The sequence below is a fragment of the Mya arenaria genome, chromosome 5 (assembly GCF_026914265.1).
Source record: "Mya arenaria isolate MELC-2E11 chromosome 5, ASM2691426v1".
NCBI classification, from domain to species: Eukaryota; Metazoa; Mollusca; class Bivalvia; order Myida; family Myidae; genus Mya; species Mya arenaria.
This window is the reverse complement of record NC_069126.1, coordinates 17,731,137-17,748,861: the sequence shown is the minus strand read 5'-3', so window position 1 is coordinate 17,748,861 and position 17,725 is coordinate 17,731,137. Positions and strand designations below refer to the sequence as shown.

The following is a 17,725-nucleotide window of genomic DNA, read 5'->3' as shown; positions in this document are numbered from 1 at the left end:
CAAAATAATTTGACAAAATAGAGAAGGAAGCTATGGTAGCTTATATTATGTCACGATTCTGTCACTCTTTCAAGCTGCTTGAAATGGATGATTTTTTATCCAAACAATAGAACTTGAAGTGACATAGGCCTAATAGCAGGCAGTTGGTCGAATAGGTGATGCATTTGTGCATGATATAAGGGACATGTGAAAAAGAAATGGTAGGTGTCCTCAATTTCACCACATTGGCAATTTAGGCTATGGATAATGTTTTTAGAGAACAAATGTTCAGTTCTACAGTGCATCCGCAGCTTTGCATGTGTGACACTCAATTCAATTCAACCTCATAGTAGAATTGAGGAACTGTTTGTTTATTCTTGTTAAGGTTAAGTTTGAAGGAGGGCAAGGTTGGATAGGAACGAACTGTTTCCGGATGTACATTCCACGACGATATTATAGTTGGTAGAAATGAGTTCGATAACAGTTGAGTTTTACAAGTAATATTACGAAGGTTAACAGAATTCCAAAGATTGTATGAGGTTGTATCACCAACTCTGGACGGAATAAGTGAAGTGACATAGGCTGGTGTAAGGAGATGAAACATCTTGTAAAAGAGTGTGAGTTTATATTTCCTTCTTCTCTCCTTCAGATGTTCAAGTCATGTTTCAATATAAAGATTAGAAATGGAAACGAGTCGTGTTGCCCCGGAAATGATTCGCACTGCCTCATGTTGAACCTTCTCTTGATCTTCTTCATTAGCTTGCGTAAGATTGTCCCAAACAACATCGGCATATTCTAAAAGTGGCCGATTAAATGTTTTATATAGTACTAATAGCGATTTGCGATCAGGACATATTTGAATTATCATATGAGGTAGATAAGTTGCCAGGCCTTGGGTTTTTTACGGACTGAATATGTTCATGCCATGAGCAGTTATTGGATAGTGTGACACCAAGATGTATATGGGAAGTAACTTCCACTATTTGAACATTATCCATAAAGATGGGTGGATGTGCCTCTCTGTTTGTTTTTCGAGTGATAAGAAGTGATACAATTTTCGCCGGGTTGAATGATACAAGCCACCTTTCTGCCCACTTATGGATATTTTCCATGTCATCATTTAATTGCTGAGCAGCAAACAAGGGGTCATCGACAATGATATACATGGCAACATGATAACGTTGTTGTGAAGACCTCTATTCTACAAAAATTTCAATAGGGTAACTCATTAGTGCAAAATTATTAATTGTGTTTAGCTTCATTTTCCGCATGTGTTTAATGCAATACATACGTGCAAAGTTTTCAAAGCAAATGGAGAGATCGACTTAGATATAACACTGTTGCAAATGTTGAGGAATGTGCCACGAAGTCTTCATGGAATTTGTCCAGTAAAATTTGGATTGCAAATAATGTCCACAATGTTCAGACTGAGTTCATTGCCTAAATGAAAGGTTAGGCATTGCTTTTTGGTGAAATGTATTAAAATGCGAGTTTTTTTATGTATTTTCTTCATCAAAAATAGTTTAAAGCATGCTTGAAAAATATCTATCATCTGTGTCCGTTCCGGGTCGGATTTTACCGGAACGGAAACACATAATATAGGCCTATATATTTAATACGAGCGTACGATTTTTTAAAGATTGTGTAGACCCCAAACTGGGCACTACTATTTTAGGATTAAGCCTACCAACGATTCAAGTAATAGTAGTGCCATTTTAGCAGGCACATTATATGTTGTGATATTCTTTGTTAATATATATATTATAGTATATCACTTTAATGGACTTGTTCACTAAAAACTGATTATTCAAAACAAACGATCCTGTAAAGTTAAATACTTTGGTTATGTATTTGAAAGTATCAATTATTTCCTGTGGTTCATTATATCAAGTTTGGATTTCTCACTCGGGACCTCTTTAACGAAAAATTAACTACCTTCGTTTTGGATATATCTACCACTTAACTTCAGGTTTGTCAAACATTGTAATGATGGTTAAAACTTCATTGTAAAACTGAGTTATTCAGAATAACCATAACATATGCAGAAAGCAGTATCTTTATACAGAAATCATATAAGGCAGTTTCACAATTGAAATTCTGGTGTAAAAAATATTTAATCTTCCATAAGAACAGTGCAAATTATACCGGCGAATTTTATTGGCCTTGAAGTAAGTCCATGGATTTATCTAAGAAATCCGAAAATGAGTAACAGTGCTCTTCACAGGATTTTACAACTGAAAGGATTCCTTTGAAATTAGTCATTTAAACCCTTTTTGAAAAGTGGGTATCTCAACTGAATCAAATGCCCTTTAGAATCAATACATGGACAGGGCAAACGTAATTTCGTAACACGTGCAGTTTTAATCAAATTATGGAAAACGAATATCGCATCAATCGAAACGAAAATAAATAAGTTTATTGAACCACTTTTACGCTCTTTCATTGGTCACACTTATTTTCCATAGATTACTTACTAGCGTTTTGCCCATATTGTTGTTGGTATTATTATGTGCCCTTTCTTATGTTTAGGTACTACAAAACCTTATGAGCATGACAAAGGTAAATAATCTCTGTCCAGCAAAATATTATATACATCAGAAAAGTAATTGACTAAACTCATTCAATTATAAATAGGACATTCAGTGGTTAAACCTTTAGATCCTTGATATTAAAGTCTGTACAATTGACAAAAGTATCTATCGCGTCATATATCATTACACAAACCATCACCAGTGTTCTTCAAAACTTTCTGTGTCAATAATGTTCGCGGTAATTCTTTGCGAGGATTTAAAAGATTCGAACCGTATCCAGGTTGTTTATTTCGAAAAGCATGTAGTTCTATCGCTTACAACCTTTTTTCGAATTTTTGGTGTGGCGGATGTACTTTTAGGAACTTTGTTATTGTAATTCCACGAACAAATAATAATGACATTTAGGGCATTTGGAAAACAGTTGGAAAAATTGTACACAAATAATGAGTATAAGTATTTAATCAGCAATCAATATATAAATACGCATTTGAACATTCAAACAATAGTTATAAAAGCGGTGGTCAAATATTGTTTAGATCAATAGTGTAAAACAGTTATCTGCGTCTTTTATGGTTATTCATAGATATATGTCTTGTTTATGAACAGTATTTAAACTATAGTATACATTTCATAACATATATATGTGTGTAAGTGTGTGTGTGTGTGTGTGTGTGTGTGTGCGTGTGCGTGCGTGCGTGCGTGCGTGCGCGCGCGCGTGATCATGCGTGTCTTTGTGTGTGTGTGTGCGTGTGCGTGCGTGCGTGCGTGCGTGCGTGTGTGCGTGCGAGTATAGACATTTTATAAATGTATTTATTATGATCAATTATTCTTAAGCAAAATTAAACTGAAAACGAATAATGTTTCTGTTTGTTGCAATGTGAATGTAATTTGAATCCATGCGCTTAAAAAATAGAGTCGTTTCACTGCTTTAAACTCATGGTGGAGGTACATATGACATTTAAATCGTGTTGATGTAAGTGGGATTTTCCTTGGCGTTTATTGTTGATACTTTTTGATCGTCTTGACATCTTTCCAGAGCATAACAGTATTCAGCGTCGCCCGATAAAGAATTGTAAACGTTCTCTGGGTTTTGGCAGGTCTGATCTTTCGTCTGCCCAAGACATTCGAAGTAAACAGTTTCTATGATAAAATATATATGAATTAAGGCATTGATACAAGTTAAAACAATGCAAACTGATTTTTAAGTACGCATCCATTCTTGGACTGTTATTTTCTAAAACGAGCAGTTTTAGAAATTGAACAGTTTGAACACTAAACAATGCTTAAGTGAATAAAACGTATTTTGACAATAAAAAAGAAAAAAAAGAAAACTATATATATGCCTAAAACAGTTATCATAATCCATGGCCTAGTGGGGTGGAGGTATTCATTAGGGATCAGTATTCTTGGCATATAGCGATTTATCACTGTAAATGGATAGTTTTATTACAAAAAACAACAGATGGTAAATGGTAATTAATTTAGTTTTCATTTGTTACCATCATTATGTCACTTACTGCTTTGATAACAATAAAATTATGTTAGTTTAAGTATATATTCGTCATGTCTGTTATGCAGCGAATTTTGAGTATACATAAACTAATTGTTTGGTTTTAAGCAAACTTCAGCAGACAATAACCTATAATTGTTCCAGTTAAACTATAACCATACACAATTACAATTGATGCAAACATACAACGATTTTATCATAATAAATATTGAGAAACCTTTATTATAAGATACATCATTTTTCATCCTTGTCTCAGTCTTTGAGTGGTATCTGTAAAAAAATCAATTTGCTCATATACAAATATTTCCGTGATAAAATACAAATTCATAGGCAAAGAAAATTGGTTAAACAAGATATTATTTTTGTTCTTCAATTTTAGACGCTGATAAAGATTTACAATGCAATTCAATAAACGCAATAAAAGAATTGTTAGTCCCCGTTACCTCCTTATTGCAAGAAACACAACGACCGCCACGCAAACAGCAACTATTGTTCCGGACGAAGAAATAGAAACTATCCAAACCATACTGGTAGGCTTCACCTCCTCTACAACACATAAACATATATGTTTTCAATTGTGTTAGCGTTAAGTTTTTTTACAATTGTTTTAAATATGCATTCTTATTTATGATAAATTGTTTGTTTCTTTCACAACCATTTCATATAATTATGTTTTATCCATAGAAATTGATCTTTTTTGGCCAATGTGAAATTTATCTAAGACTTAAATTCTAAAAATATCATGTTGGTGTTTTAAGTAGTAAAACAAATGACGTTTAAAGTTAGAGCCCACTACACAAGGATCAGCTTGTAGAGTTTGTGAACTCATCGTTGGTAAATGTATTAGTAACCATTTTGGCACAGAAAGTGAAAACATACTAACATCCCACTAGACGCTTTAAACGGTTTACCAGTAAGCAACGAAGACACAAACAATTGATGCATACAGATCAGTTTCATCTTTATATTTTCATACCTCGGACAATTGTAAGTGTTGGATTACTCTCTTGATCATGTTAATGAGTTCTAGTCAAGAAGTGTTCAGTATATGTTTTGCTTGTTACTTCATTTGTGGTTTTCAATGTAGACTCGTCAGTAGTTAACAAGTAGTATGTGCAATGCTTACTTAACAAAATGTCACAATAAAGTTATGTTTTAAATTTTATTTAAAATAACGTTAAGGGTAGAACAAAGGTTTCGCTGCGTTTACCGGAACATGTCTGATTATCTGTGTTCAGAGTATATCCTGATCTACAAGAGCATGTGTACGTCCCATTCAGGTTGGTACAAATGTGATTACAAATCCTCGATCCAACACTGCATTCATCGACATCTATCAATTAAAAGAGACATACAATTATTTACATATCAAAGGCCTTACACAATGCAAAAGTCATTTGAAGGACCTAATGATATGTTTTTTTTAAAACATTTCATTTGTATGTAGATTTGAGGTTCAATATTTTGCAAGCATAATTCATATTCTCTTGCAACCTTTGTAGTTGTAATTATGAGTTTAGTTTTACGAAAGAAGATTTCATCAGATTTCCAATCCAAAAGCATTTGCATTTTACCGGAAATGTCTTGATCCAAAATATATATGCTCTCAGGTCAATATACTATAGTCAGTGATACGAAATCAACGATGTTTTGTGGCGTTATGGTAATTGCAGCTTATTTAAGAAATATATTTGCATTAGTGTAACAAAAAAGCTTAAATCATTATTTGATTGAACATCTTTTTTATTTAAAAATATATCAACAAGAACCCACAAGACATTTTTATTAGGTAGTCTGAGGAATTTTGACAAAAAAAAAAAACATATTAATATTGTTGACAGACTTTTCCGAAAAAAATGCAAATGCTTTTTAATCCAAAATTTGAATCTTTCGTAAAATTTGATCAACTCCAAAACATGTCGCGAAGAAAGATTGTTTTACTACCAAATGAGAGTTTTCCTGAAAACTAGATATGAAAAACTTTTGAAACGTTTTAATTTTGGTCTTCTCAAACTACTTTTGCACTGTGGGATGTCCTTAAATTCGCGGTGTGTACTGTAAGTAAACGTGTATTTTCATTCTGAAAATCATATATTTGATGCACGATATTTCTTCGTAATAACTGCATTTGATTCACAGTTTCATTTGACATTTAGCTTCAATGTAAATAATTTTGCAGGGGTCGATTTTGCAATATTTGGTCCATGTTTTGGTGATAAAAGGCGTTAAACATAGTTTACATAGTTTACATAGTTTTATAATAAATTGGTTTAGATTCTGATTTCGTTAAAACGGACATTTATTTTTAATATAAAAGTATGTTGTTTCATTTGGAAATAATCCTGATTAACAAACAAACTATATTGTATGACTCCTTGATGGTATTAAATTACAAAAAAAAAAAAAAAATATATCATTTTAAGTTAAAACACACTTGTTTGCTACCAAAATTATAAACGACACGCTAATTATTCTTATCCTTTTTAAAATCTGAGTTTTTCCTTCAGGTTTGTCAATCCACAATTGTATTGCGTCGATTTCTTAAAGCTGTTAAATCCAAAATAATACAAATGCATGATGACATATAATGAGAATTAAAGGCAGTTTTTCAAGGATATATGTGCCTATACATCTGCGTTCGTCTATGTGCAGAATGTACCCTGGTTTGCAGGAACAGTTAAACGAACCAATAATGTTTGAACAACAACAAATGTACACGTTTAATTTTCACTTTGTTTGTATAAGAGCAATAAAAAAGTTATAATCTTTATTTTTTCAATACTATCAATCGGTGTTTTTCCCCTTTAAATCCGCATTTTCACTGTGGCGATTATTAAGATCAATTCTGTTAAATTTAAAATAATACAAATGTATGAAGGCATAAAATAAGGATTAAAGGCAGTTATTAATCGTTACAAGTACCTACACATCTGTGTCCGTCTGTATCAAGAATGTACCCTGGTCTGCATAAACAGATGTACGTACTATTTTCTTTCGTACAGATTTGTTCACATTCATGTGTATCGATACCGCATTCGTTAATATCTTTATAAACAAAAACACAAATATACCAGGGGCCGGTTGCTCAAAACCTTTGTTAAATATAACGCTACGTTACCTTAATATTCCGTTAAATCCTTAACGGAGCGTAAGATAACGCTCCGTTAAAATCCTGTTGCTTAAAGAGACTTAACGCTGCCGTTAAATTACGTCAGCGTTAAGTCCATAACGCCAGTGTTAAATCCTTAACAGGCTGTTAAATTTATACTTCCTGTCCCATAATGCATCATTCTCCTTCCAAGATGGCTGACTTGTCTTCTGCAAAAAAAGAGAAAAACAAACTTTAATAAAAATGAAGTTTTGATGTTAGAGGAACTTATGAGTGTAGAAGAAACTAAAGAGCTACTTAGCTCTAGCTTCAGTAACAAGGTTACAAATCAGAAAAAAAGAAGAATGGCACCGAATTGCTGGAATAATTTCCTCTTTGGGCTTTGCCATAAGATCTGCAGAAGAAGTATCAAACAAACGGCAGAATATAAGAAGACTTGCAAAGGAAGAGGTGACAAGGTGAAAATATTTGTTTAATTCTTAGATATATAGAATACTGCAAAATAATAAATAATACCAAATGTCATCTTTAAAAAACTAAGATATTGTGATGTTGAAAATTTCACTGGTTTGTTATGTTGTTTTCATTTGAAGATTTTCACAGCACACAAAATCATTAGAATTTTTTTATTACTAAACTGTAACTAAAGTTATTGGTCATGGAATAATAAAATTTTCTTAAAAATTACAGTGAAAAGCTGCAGAGACGCGAGAGTGGTAGGGGCTTGGGAAGTCTAAAGGTTGCATCGGAGCAATCACAGAGGATTGTCTCTGTTCATGGCAATGCAAGCTTCAGCGGCATAACAGGAGGGACGGACACTGACGAAAATGGTTTGAACTTTTGCAGTGTATGTGTTTGAATAATGTACGATTACTAATAAATACTGCTATATGGAAAACCCAATGTTCTAAAAATAAACGTACATTATGTTGCTATTAATAGAAATATATTATTACTGAAAAGCACTGACGAATAAGTGAAATTTTACTCTTCAAAGCTGCTTAAACATAAACATAAACATTAACACGTACCTGTTATTCCATTCACTTGTCGAAACATCCACAGTAATCACCATTTTTTGTCAGTTTTATAGAAACACGATCACATGTCAAGATCAAGCATTTAACTCCCAAGTATAAATATCGCAAAGAAAACTATACCAAGAATTGAATTGCGACGCAGTGACCTCCCTTTACGAGCTGTTGCAAAGTGACACAATATTAATTGGAATACATTTACATTGTTACTTAATTTAATTGGAAACTAGATTTTGTCATGTACAATCGTTATATACATACAACTTAGTTACAATTGTATATATATTATACATTTAGTCGACTTTCAAAAGCATGTTAATGGTATGATAAATCGATAGTCATTAACTGTCAATTGACTTTTCTGTCTTTCTTGTTGGTAAATTTTGAAAGAAGTCAAAACGTACTTTAATTCTTTGTTATTCAATACAGATTTTTAGAAACTTATTATGAAATAAGTTATATGATTTCTTCAATATACAATGTTGTTGTGTTGTTCCTTTATCTTGAAATAAACGTCAACTTATGCTTTTTAATAAATAAATAGTAATCATAGCAAAGTTTTTAATATCATCACATATGATAAAGGCGAACAGTAAAGTTAAAAATGAAAGCAGTCACTTTATGCACTTAAACTATAGACTGAATAAACTTAGTCCGAGTATTCAAAAAACATATGCAAGAAAGTACCTCACTGTGCAGCACGTGGAAGCGCCGCATGAGCCTACCAAAGGCCCTTTTATATGCAAACCCGGGTTCTAGTATGGGCTAGCTGGTACCTCTCCTTGGCAGGAGTGTCAGCGTTCATAAACGGCGTCATGAGGAATGGCCGTAAAGGATACCTGTGGCGGGGAATAAAAACAATATCAATAATAAAATTGACAAAAAAACAACAACGTCCCGATGTTACAATCTTGTAATCATACGGGTGTGTGTAAGATTGTTTATACTCGCCCTCGGGCCTTGCTCATTCAGCGATTGCTCCCTTAAGAATATTAGTCATTTCAATTTCTGGAGCATGCTGTGCACAGACAGAATGTAACCCTGGTTTGAGCTACCCTGGTTCTTTAACGTGCATCAGTGTATAGCACTAACCCCCATTTAACGTCCCTCCCGCGAGACGATTAGTACGTTTAGTGATGCGACAGGGAATAAAAACATGCGACCCCTTGATTGAAAGTGATGTGTTTTTAATTAACAACTAGACCACGGTTCAGCTACGAATTTCATCTGATGACATCATGCTTTGTATATGCTACTTACCCACTATCTCCAAGAAGCACCCCATCTTCCAGACATTGATTGTCTCGTTGTAGCCTGTTGCACAGCCCTGATGTCCTGAACACGTGTGCATCATGGCACGAGCCCGGCCAACTGGCGTTGACACTTGTGAACAATCCTGGGAAAATAATGATTTAGTTATTTACCAATTAGCTTAACAGCACGTTCAGTCTTACAATTTCATGACATGATTATAAACAACATTCGCATTTTTTTAATCATCAATTCAATTCAAACATTTATTGCATGAAGGCCTCCAGCCCATATCATCAGGGACGGTTCCTTAATGTTCTTTAATGTACAATCACAAATGTAAAGTTTATTTGTGTCGATGTCGGGGGAGAGAGGCAGCACTAAGAGCTGTATGTCCCAACTAAAATCCCTCAATCATCAAATTGAGCCATCCCTGAGTATGGTTAGGTTAGAGTGGTAAACTGTATTAACTTAAATGAAAAACAATTAGGGGACCATTTGTAAAACTTTCTATGATAATTGTCACATTCTGACCAAACCGAATATGCCCAGTATTGATCGATAATCGGGGTAAATTTCAGATTTTATGACCGTTTCGGTTTAAGACGAGTTGACAAAAAATATTTGATAAAGCGTTTACAAGAAAAGGATCTTTAGAATGTTTATGGTGAAATTTCAATCATTTTTTACCTTCATGATCGCAAACTGCCTGCATGTTGATACTATGATAGCCTTTTCGGTTGACATAAGCTGGCTCATCAACAGAAGGGGCCTGGATACGGATGTGTGTCCCGTCAACGCACCCCACTACGTGAGGGAAGCCTGCCGATGTGAAAAATCCGCTCTTCACTCTATTCTTCTCTTCGCCGGAAGGCCATACAATGAATCGTTTCATTCTTTTGCAAATGATATCTGTCACGTGGGTTACCACACGAGAAACTGTTGATTTGTGGTAACCCATGCTGTCTCCTACAACATTGAAAAACGCCCCTGTGGCGAGGAACCGAAGGGTTATAAGAACTATCTGTCGCACACTGAGGGCTCTGTTCCGGTGAGTGTCTCATTTTATGTCATCCTTCAAGATATCCTCCAAAAATGCTACGCCATCATTTGTGAAACGATACCTCTCGTGCATTTCCCCATCATCAAGATGCTGAACATGAGGAGTATGTCTATACTGACGCTGTTTCCTTACATTTGGTAAAAATACACCTGCCATGGTAAAGCTGCCGTTAACTTTAATCGAGGTTCTTATCTCAATTAACTTTAACGGTCAGTTCCACCGTTAACTCCATCGTTAAAATTAACATTTCTTTGAGCAACAGAAAATTAACGCCATGTTGAAATTTAACGGACCGTTAGCTGTTTAACGGTCCGTTAAGCCTAACGGAGGTTTTGAGCAACTGGCCCCAGATCTATTTTGACTATGTATGTGTTAGAGCAAAAATATGTTTCTACGATTTGTGTCGATACTTTAAATCTGAGTCTATAGATGTTCTTTACTCAGAGAAACAACTACAATGTTGTTAATACTTAACCAAAATGATTGCACACAGCATGTAAACGTACAGAAAGTAATATAAGATTTACACTTATTTTTCGATACATATGTGGAATGTATGATGTGTTTTATATGCGAAATAATTGCATGATAAACCTAGATCAAATTCTGTATCACTCGTTTTGTGTTTGTTTAGGCTTTGAGTTTATGCCTTTAAACAGGGTTTATCGTAGCTTTTTTGCTGCTGGGCTCGTCCCTGTAGTTTCATCATATGTATACCCATATAACGTGCGTTTAACTTAAAACAAATGCTTCAATCTTACCTGAACATGTGCGATTATCTATGTCCAACAAATATCCCATATTGCAGGAGCAGCTATACGCACCTTCTTCGTTTGTACAATTGTGATCACACGAGTGTGTTTTGTCATTGCATTCATCATCATCTTGAATAATAAATGATAACTCACATATGGCCAAACTAATGCGTTACATAAAGGTCACACTGAAGATTGGAACTGTTATCAATAGAGGATATTTACTTTTCCGTTTTTCATTTAACTTAAGTAAAAGAGTTTAACAAATATTTATTGACTGTAAAAAAACAACAACATTTAATTCAATTGTGTTAGTATTATCAAACATATGTACATTTAAGTTGATACCACTACATTATATATTTGTGCATGTCTTACTGGTAAGCTTAATTGTGAAGCCTTAATCAGAATAAAAAAAAAAACAGAACTAAATATTTTGTCACTCGCTAGAGTATAGCCACAACAACAGGAGCACATGAATGTGTGTAGATTTTAGAAATTAAGTTCCGCTAATAAAAACCGTTATCTGGAATAATTCAATTTCTCTTGTATAAATTCGGCTGTTTGAACAAACACACCGTAAATGATTTCTCCCTATTATGTGGATGTTACATACATAGTACCACAAACGGGATGTGGCGAATTAAAAATCAGGGGTATTACGAGTGAATTGCATTCTTCAGAATATTAATACAATTGAAAGGATATGCGTGTATCTAAAACAGCGCAAAAGGAGTGCGAAGGTAATATAATGAAACACTTATTCACTGATGTTCCATTTTGCCTATATCATTAAGGGTATCCTCTCGCCTGGCACTTTAAAGTTCATTGACATTCCACGTTTGTATTGATAACGACATTTAATATTCATACACTATGTTTTCTTTCTCTTGTGATAGTGTGCATCTCTCGTTTCGTGTCTAACTTGCCTTTATCCGTCTTGTATCATTGGTTTACTTGATATGCATCCCATTTCAGATATCGACGCGAGTAGATCCGGCGCAAAGAGATGTAATCAGAATTTTACCAACACATCAGGGTTTTTTAGCTGATCCCGAAGAACGGCTATCGGTATGTCAATGTATGCCCTCTGTTATTCATTTCATGACTAACACAATTTTATTTAAAAAACATATGGAGATATTCTGCGGATTCCCTAAGCCGGTGTTTATTGACAATACTGGTTTCAATTCCTCATCTATTATGTTGAAGAGAAACCGTTTAGGGCGGTTGTCACATAATAAAACAATGTAAGCTCAAACTGTCGGTACATCGACACATGAGGGCTTTTTCTACTAAACAAATATAAAGAAAACCAGGTTTTTCTCTTCATTTTGAACAATTTAAGCTTTCTCGATATCCGGGGAAGTGCATTTATAGACTATATGGTCTGACAACTAAGGAACGACTGAGCTTTGCATACTGATGATGGTAGAAGGTTGATGACCTAATAATTAAATATTTTACATCGTACTATTGTCTACTTAATCTAACCATGATCGTGGTTATTGTTTTCCAGATATTAAAGAGTGATGTGTCGGAACAGCAAGATATAACCATACATGAAATATACTCTTTCTCAGATATCGCCCCGTTGAAGTATCGCCACTTCAATGGGAACAATACAATAATAACTACAGGGAATGAACGAACCCTCTGTGTTGGTACAGATGTGATTACACTTCGCCGAGCTTGATTTACACCCGTCAATATATGCAATGTTATAAAATATTATTCAATGACATATCTTACCCACAGTGTTCAGAGATAGACGTTATGGCATTTTATTTAAAGATTTGAGGTTTCGCAGCAGGACTTTTGGGATTCAACGTCGATCTGTGCTGTTAATTCTATATTTTTTAAAACACATAAAACATCTGCCTTCAAATATTACTTTGTACAAATCTCGGCACGAAAGATCATACCTGAACACTTTTTTCCGGAAAATCCCGCACGACAACTGCACGTGTCCGGGGCTCTACATGTCCCGCCGTTTGGGCAACTAGTCGATCCAAAACAAATTGCTGAAAAGAGATGAATCGTGTATGACTATTATCATGAAATAATGTATTGCGGTTAAAAATAGACTGCGTTTATGGAGTTACGTACATGAAAATCGCATATTAAAATGTTTTCAGTGAACATAAGTGGATAGTTAAAACATTGTAATTTGTGACGCAACTGATTATCATTATATTTGATATTATGTGTTTGGTATGTGGTCACCAAGCCGGAAAAATGGGTTGCCAAAGTGTACTCAATCTGAAGTAAACGACGTATTGCGAACGGTTAGAATCGTTATTATGATTTTAAAAAATCAAACCACAACCTAATAGTTTTCTTGTATTTCGAAATGTAGCAGAAAAACGTACGCTGACTGCAATCTTGGCCCTGATATCCGGTACAACACACGCGTCGACTGCGCTGCTTGTAACAGCCATATGATGTTAACCTATCATAAACATGTCAATAAGGTTTTAAAAATTAAAAGAACAGGTCAAGAAGCCAAATATTATTCGTGGACCAGGAGCAATGTGACCAAAGTCTAATGGGCAGAGAGAGAGAGAGAGAGAGAGAGAGAGAGAGAGAGAGAGACGTTACCTCAAAAGGCAATCAAGAAATATCGTTAAAAAGATAATTGTCGCAATTAAAAAAGCAGAAGTCCTTGTCATTTTGAGTAAAACTTATATTTTCAATGTTTCTTGTATGTCCTAGACTATATATAAGTTTCAGCAAAGTTAAGAAATCATGTATGTCACGAATAAGCGTGGTACTTAATGAAGGCTGATGCATATTATAAACCTAATGGTTTGCTAGCGTATAAAAGGATATCATTTGGTTATTCAGTCAAATTGTTGGTGTTTTCAGTGTCCTATATTCTCTGGACTTAAGTTTGAGCCTGCATTTATTTGACTGCGAAAAGCGAGCAAGAACATTTCTAGCAAAAGCTTATATTTCTAGTTTCACAAAATAGTTACCTACCGTTTTAAAAAGATTTTATCTAATTGCTCGTCTTGAAACATGATTTGTATTTTGTGTTCACCTAAATTGTATACATGTAGTTCCTAATTGAGGCGTCTCTTCATCATCCTATGATATACTAAGCTCTAATCCGGAGATAGTAAGCTCTATTTAAGAGATGCTAAGGCCTAATATAAGTAGATACTTAACTTACTAATTAGAAGATATTAAGTCAATATCAGTAGATACAAAGTCCTAATATTAGTTTATACTTGATTTTAGTAAGGAGATATGAAGTCCTAGTACGGAGATGCTATGTCCTAATTAGGAGATACAACGTCCTAATATAAGTAGATAGTTAACAAAGACTAGGAAGTGTAAAGTCATAATAAAGATATTTTAAGTCCTAATAGAATAAGATACTTTATCCTAATTGGGAGATACCAATTCCTAAGTTCTCATTATCTCTTAAACGGGAAATTCAACTTGACGAGTGTGCTTCTCAGGTTAAAAATAAGACAGTTAAGAGTATTACAAAAAGACAACCTTAAAATTTACAATACTATAATTCAAATAGTTATGAAACATTTGAAGACAAATAAATGCATTATTTCTAAATTTATCAACATCTACAAAGAACAACGACTTTCCCATTAAATGGTGCAGCATTCACGGCAAAACTATTCATGAAAAACATGAGCCAATGTTCTTAATTTTAATACCACCGGTCAAATATTTAACGAAAAATCCACATGAAATCGGGTGCGAGGTTAATCAACGATCTAACGGCCAATTGCTACAAGAATAATTTTATAATTACATTAAAAAAAAATCTTTGGAAAAAACACTTATTTCAAATGAATTAATTCATATTTGGAAACTTTTAATGGAGTTGGTTTAAGTTTGTATGTTAATTATAATTACCATATAGCCTAAATGCACATTGTATTTTTTGTCCTATGATTGTAAAAGCTCTATTAGCTTCGTAAGAAGAATTTTAAACGGTATCCACACCGCTTACTCCTCCTACACAATACAAATATATTTACCTGTATCTTCCACATCTGCTCCACCAGCCACATGTTGTATAGTAGTGAACAAGATGGGAACAAGTTTCTGAATTTGAATAGTATTGAGTGCAATAACCGCCGTCACAAACACTGAAAAAAATAATGCTACATTATTGTGATGGAACTTATTCTTATGCTTTGAGAAAGAGGGATAAATATTGGCTCTTTCTGATTAAGTCCAGATTACAATTTAAAAAAAGATTGTTAATTACTTTGAGGGATTCATGGACAGTTATCGTTCAAGTCGTTATCGTTATCGGAGCAACCGGATTTTTCGTAAATTATTGGCCTGTATTGGCCATAGAAATTATTCACTTTATTTTGTTTTCTGAAATAACCAACCTTATTGACTTCGAGTCGTTTGATGTGTCATATGTTTTTCCCAATCAAGTGTATGCTTAGCAAACGGTTAACGATTCAATATGATTGTAGCTTTTGTATATAAAACTGTTAGTTAAACATCATTTTACCAAATTATCTTCTTACATATAATGCCAGTGTTCTCCCTACATCACTAACATATTTCCAGTGCAAATTGATTTAAAGCGCCTGACTGTATGCTTATTATTACTCACAAAACATCTTTAGACGAACTAAAACGTTACAACCTTAATAAAGAAGTTTAAAATGATTGCGAATCAACCATTGAGTACTGCAAATGAAACATCGACACCACTGAGCTAAGACACCGTTGAAAAAGCACCGGTAGACTTATGTTTTAACCATAGCGGAGCAATATGTTATAGTGAACTTAAGATTAATTCATGTTAATTAGGCACAAGATCAACGGTGCATATAAAATATAATTCTTAAACGATGCACCTATAATATAGTAAAATCCTAGGATCATATGATCATATAATATTTATAAAACATGAGAAGCAAGTAACAATCTGGCATTTCGCGATGTTAGCGACATATGTTAACTACTCCTCAATCGCCAATTCTACACAGGGACATTCGTAAACCACGATATTTTCAATGTTTATCAATAAAAATAAATAAATTAGTAATTTATGTTGAGGTTATAGTCTAAGCCCTATCAACGAAAGATAAAGTACTCAATATCCAATACTTACAGCAAACGAAAGCCTTGAAACACTTTATATTACAATTATCTGTTAGACCTGCAGACATTGAATTTACAAACAGTTATTTGACGAATTATTCCACAAGCTAAACTAAACTACAATTTTAGAAAATAACGACTTAAATGGAATCGATCATGTTTTAACATCAAAATGAGTGTTAAGGGTAATTGCATCTGAAATCTTTTTTGTATTATAACTATTTTACTCCATGGTTCCAAAAATGCAGAGCAATACAATAGAGCATAAAAAATGGTTGAAGTCGGATGCGAAACCACATCGGTATAGACAATTTGACAATTGAAACTTGATATCGTTTCCATTCGCTTACAAAGACACATACAAAGTGGCGGATATTTATACCTTTATTGAATGCATTTGAAGCATCACGTGATAATGTCAATCATCCAATCACGCTGCAGCCATTTGCAGAATTGTGTGACTAACGATTTTCGAAACACCTGTTGAAGGGTTTCAGCCGCAAATATCTTAGTTTTAACAACTTAACACTCGTAATAGTTTGCCACACTTTGCTTCGTAATAAAAGGTCCGTTAAAAGCGCACCTTAAAAACCCTGAAATATTCTCTTTAAAATACATTTCTACAAGACAGTTTTGTCCAAGAAAATTAGAATTTTGCAGAAACATCGTCTAGATGGCTTACCTTAAGTATAAAATACCAACGCTACATACAATCCACGCTTTTGCATCCATCATACAGCGAGCTATGGAAATAATTTAAAACATTTTTCTTTCATATATAAGGAAAATGACGGATGAATAGGAGTTTTCCTCAAACAGTGCAAATCCTTTATAAAGTAACAAGGAAAAATAACTTTATATCCATTGAAGCATTCCAAGTATGCTGTGGCTTTACAAGTGTTCACGCAATCAATGCATGCATTTCATTGTCCTATGATAATCGGTAGATAAACATACGAAGAGACCGTGGTGTCAACTAAATAAGGATTTTAACTAAACCTAAGTAAAGACAATAAACAGCAATACAGCATTTATCTTGCAAATGGTTTCATAAGGAACATAAAGTATTCTTTCATATTTTCAATATCAAGACTCGACAATATTTCAATTCGAAAACATTAACTTAGGTAAACAAGTACACATGTATTCAATTGGGATTTAGGTTTTGTGCTCTCATTATAAGCCTAGCGCGTTCTTAATAATGGGACATAAGATTGAGCGCTCAGGGAATGGTTTAAATCCCGATGTTACTTTATAATGTCCACTGACAGAACCAAAGCGCTTACACAATCATTAACTAATGACGATATGTTGATTCTTCAGTTATGTTTGATGTATAGTTGCAATGAGTGTCACGTCTCCCTTGATTTCGATTATATCTGTCTTTTGA

The 17,725-nt window shown here is 33.9% G+C and overlaps 1 protein-coding gene, 1 long non-coding RNA gene and 1 pseudogene across 2 annotated transcripts; all 3 read right to left on the bottom strand.

Annotated features, from left to right (window-relative positions):
* Positions 1-3,284: 3,284 nt before the first annotated feature.
* On the bottom strand, positions 3,285-4,567 carry LOC128233960 (uncharacterized). Its single transcript, XR_008260822.1, has 3 exons — positions 4,464-4,567; positions 4,238-4,290; positions 3,285-3,650 (listed from the first exon to the last, which is right to left on the bottom strand). It is a non-coding gene; the product is annotated as an uncharacterized LOC128233960 (long non-coding RNA).
* Positions 4,568-8,902: 4,335 nt separating this feature from the next.
* Positions 8,903-10,636, bottom strand: LOC128235488 (putative nuclease HARBI1; annotated as a pseudogene).
* A 409-nt stretch (positions 10,637-11,045) lies between these two features.
* LOC128235487 (notch homolog 2 N-terminal-like protein B) lies at positions 11,046-17,067 on the bottom strand. The gene is made up of 5 exons (XM_052950302.1): positions 17,018-17,067; positions 15,246-15,356; positions 13,608-13,687; positions 13,161-13,259; positions 11,046-11,364 (listed from the first exon to the last, which is right to left on the bottom strand). Exons 1-5 carry the CDS (start codon positions 17,065-17,067, stop codon positions 11,213-11,215), a joined length of 492 nt encoding a protein of 163 aa, XP_052806262.1. The 3' UTR covers positions 11,046-11,212.
* Positions 17,068-17,725: the final 658 nt, after the last annotated feature.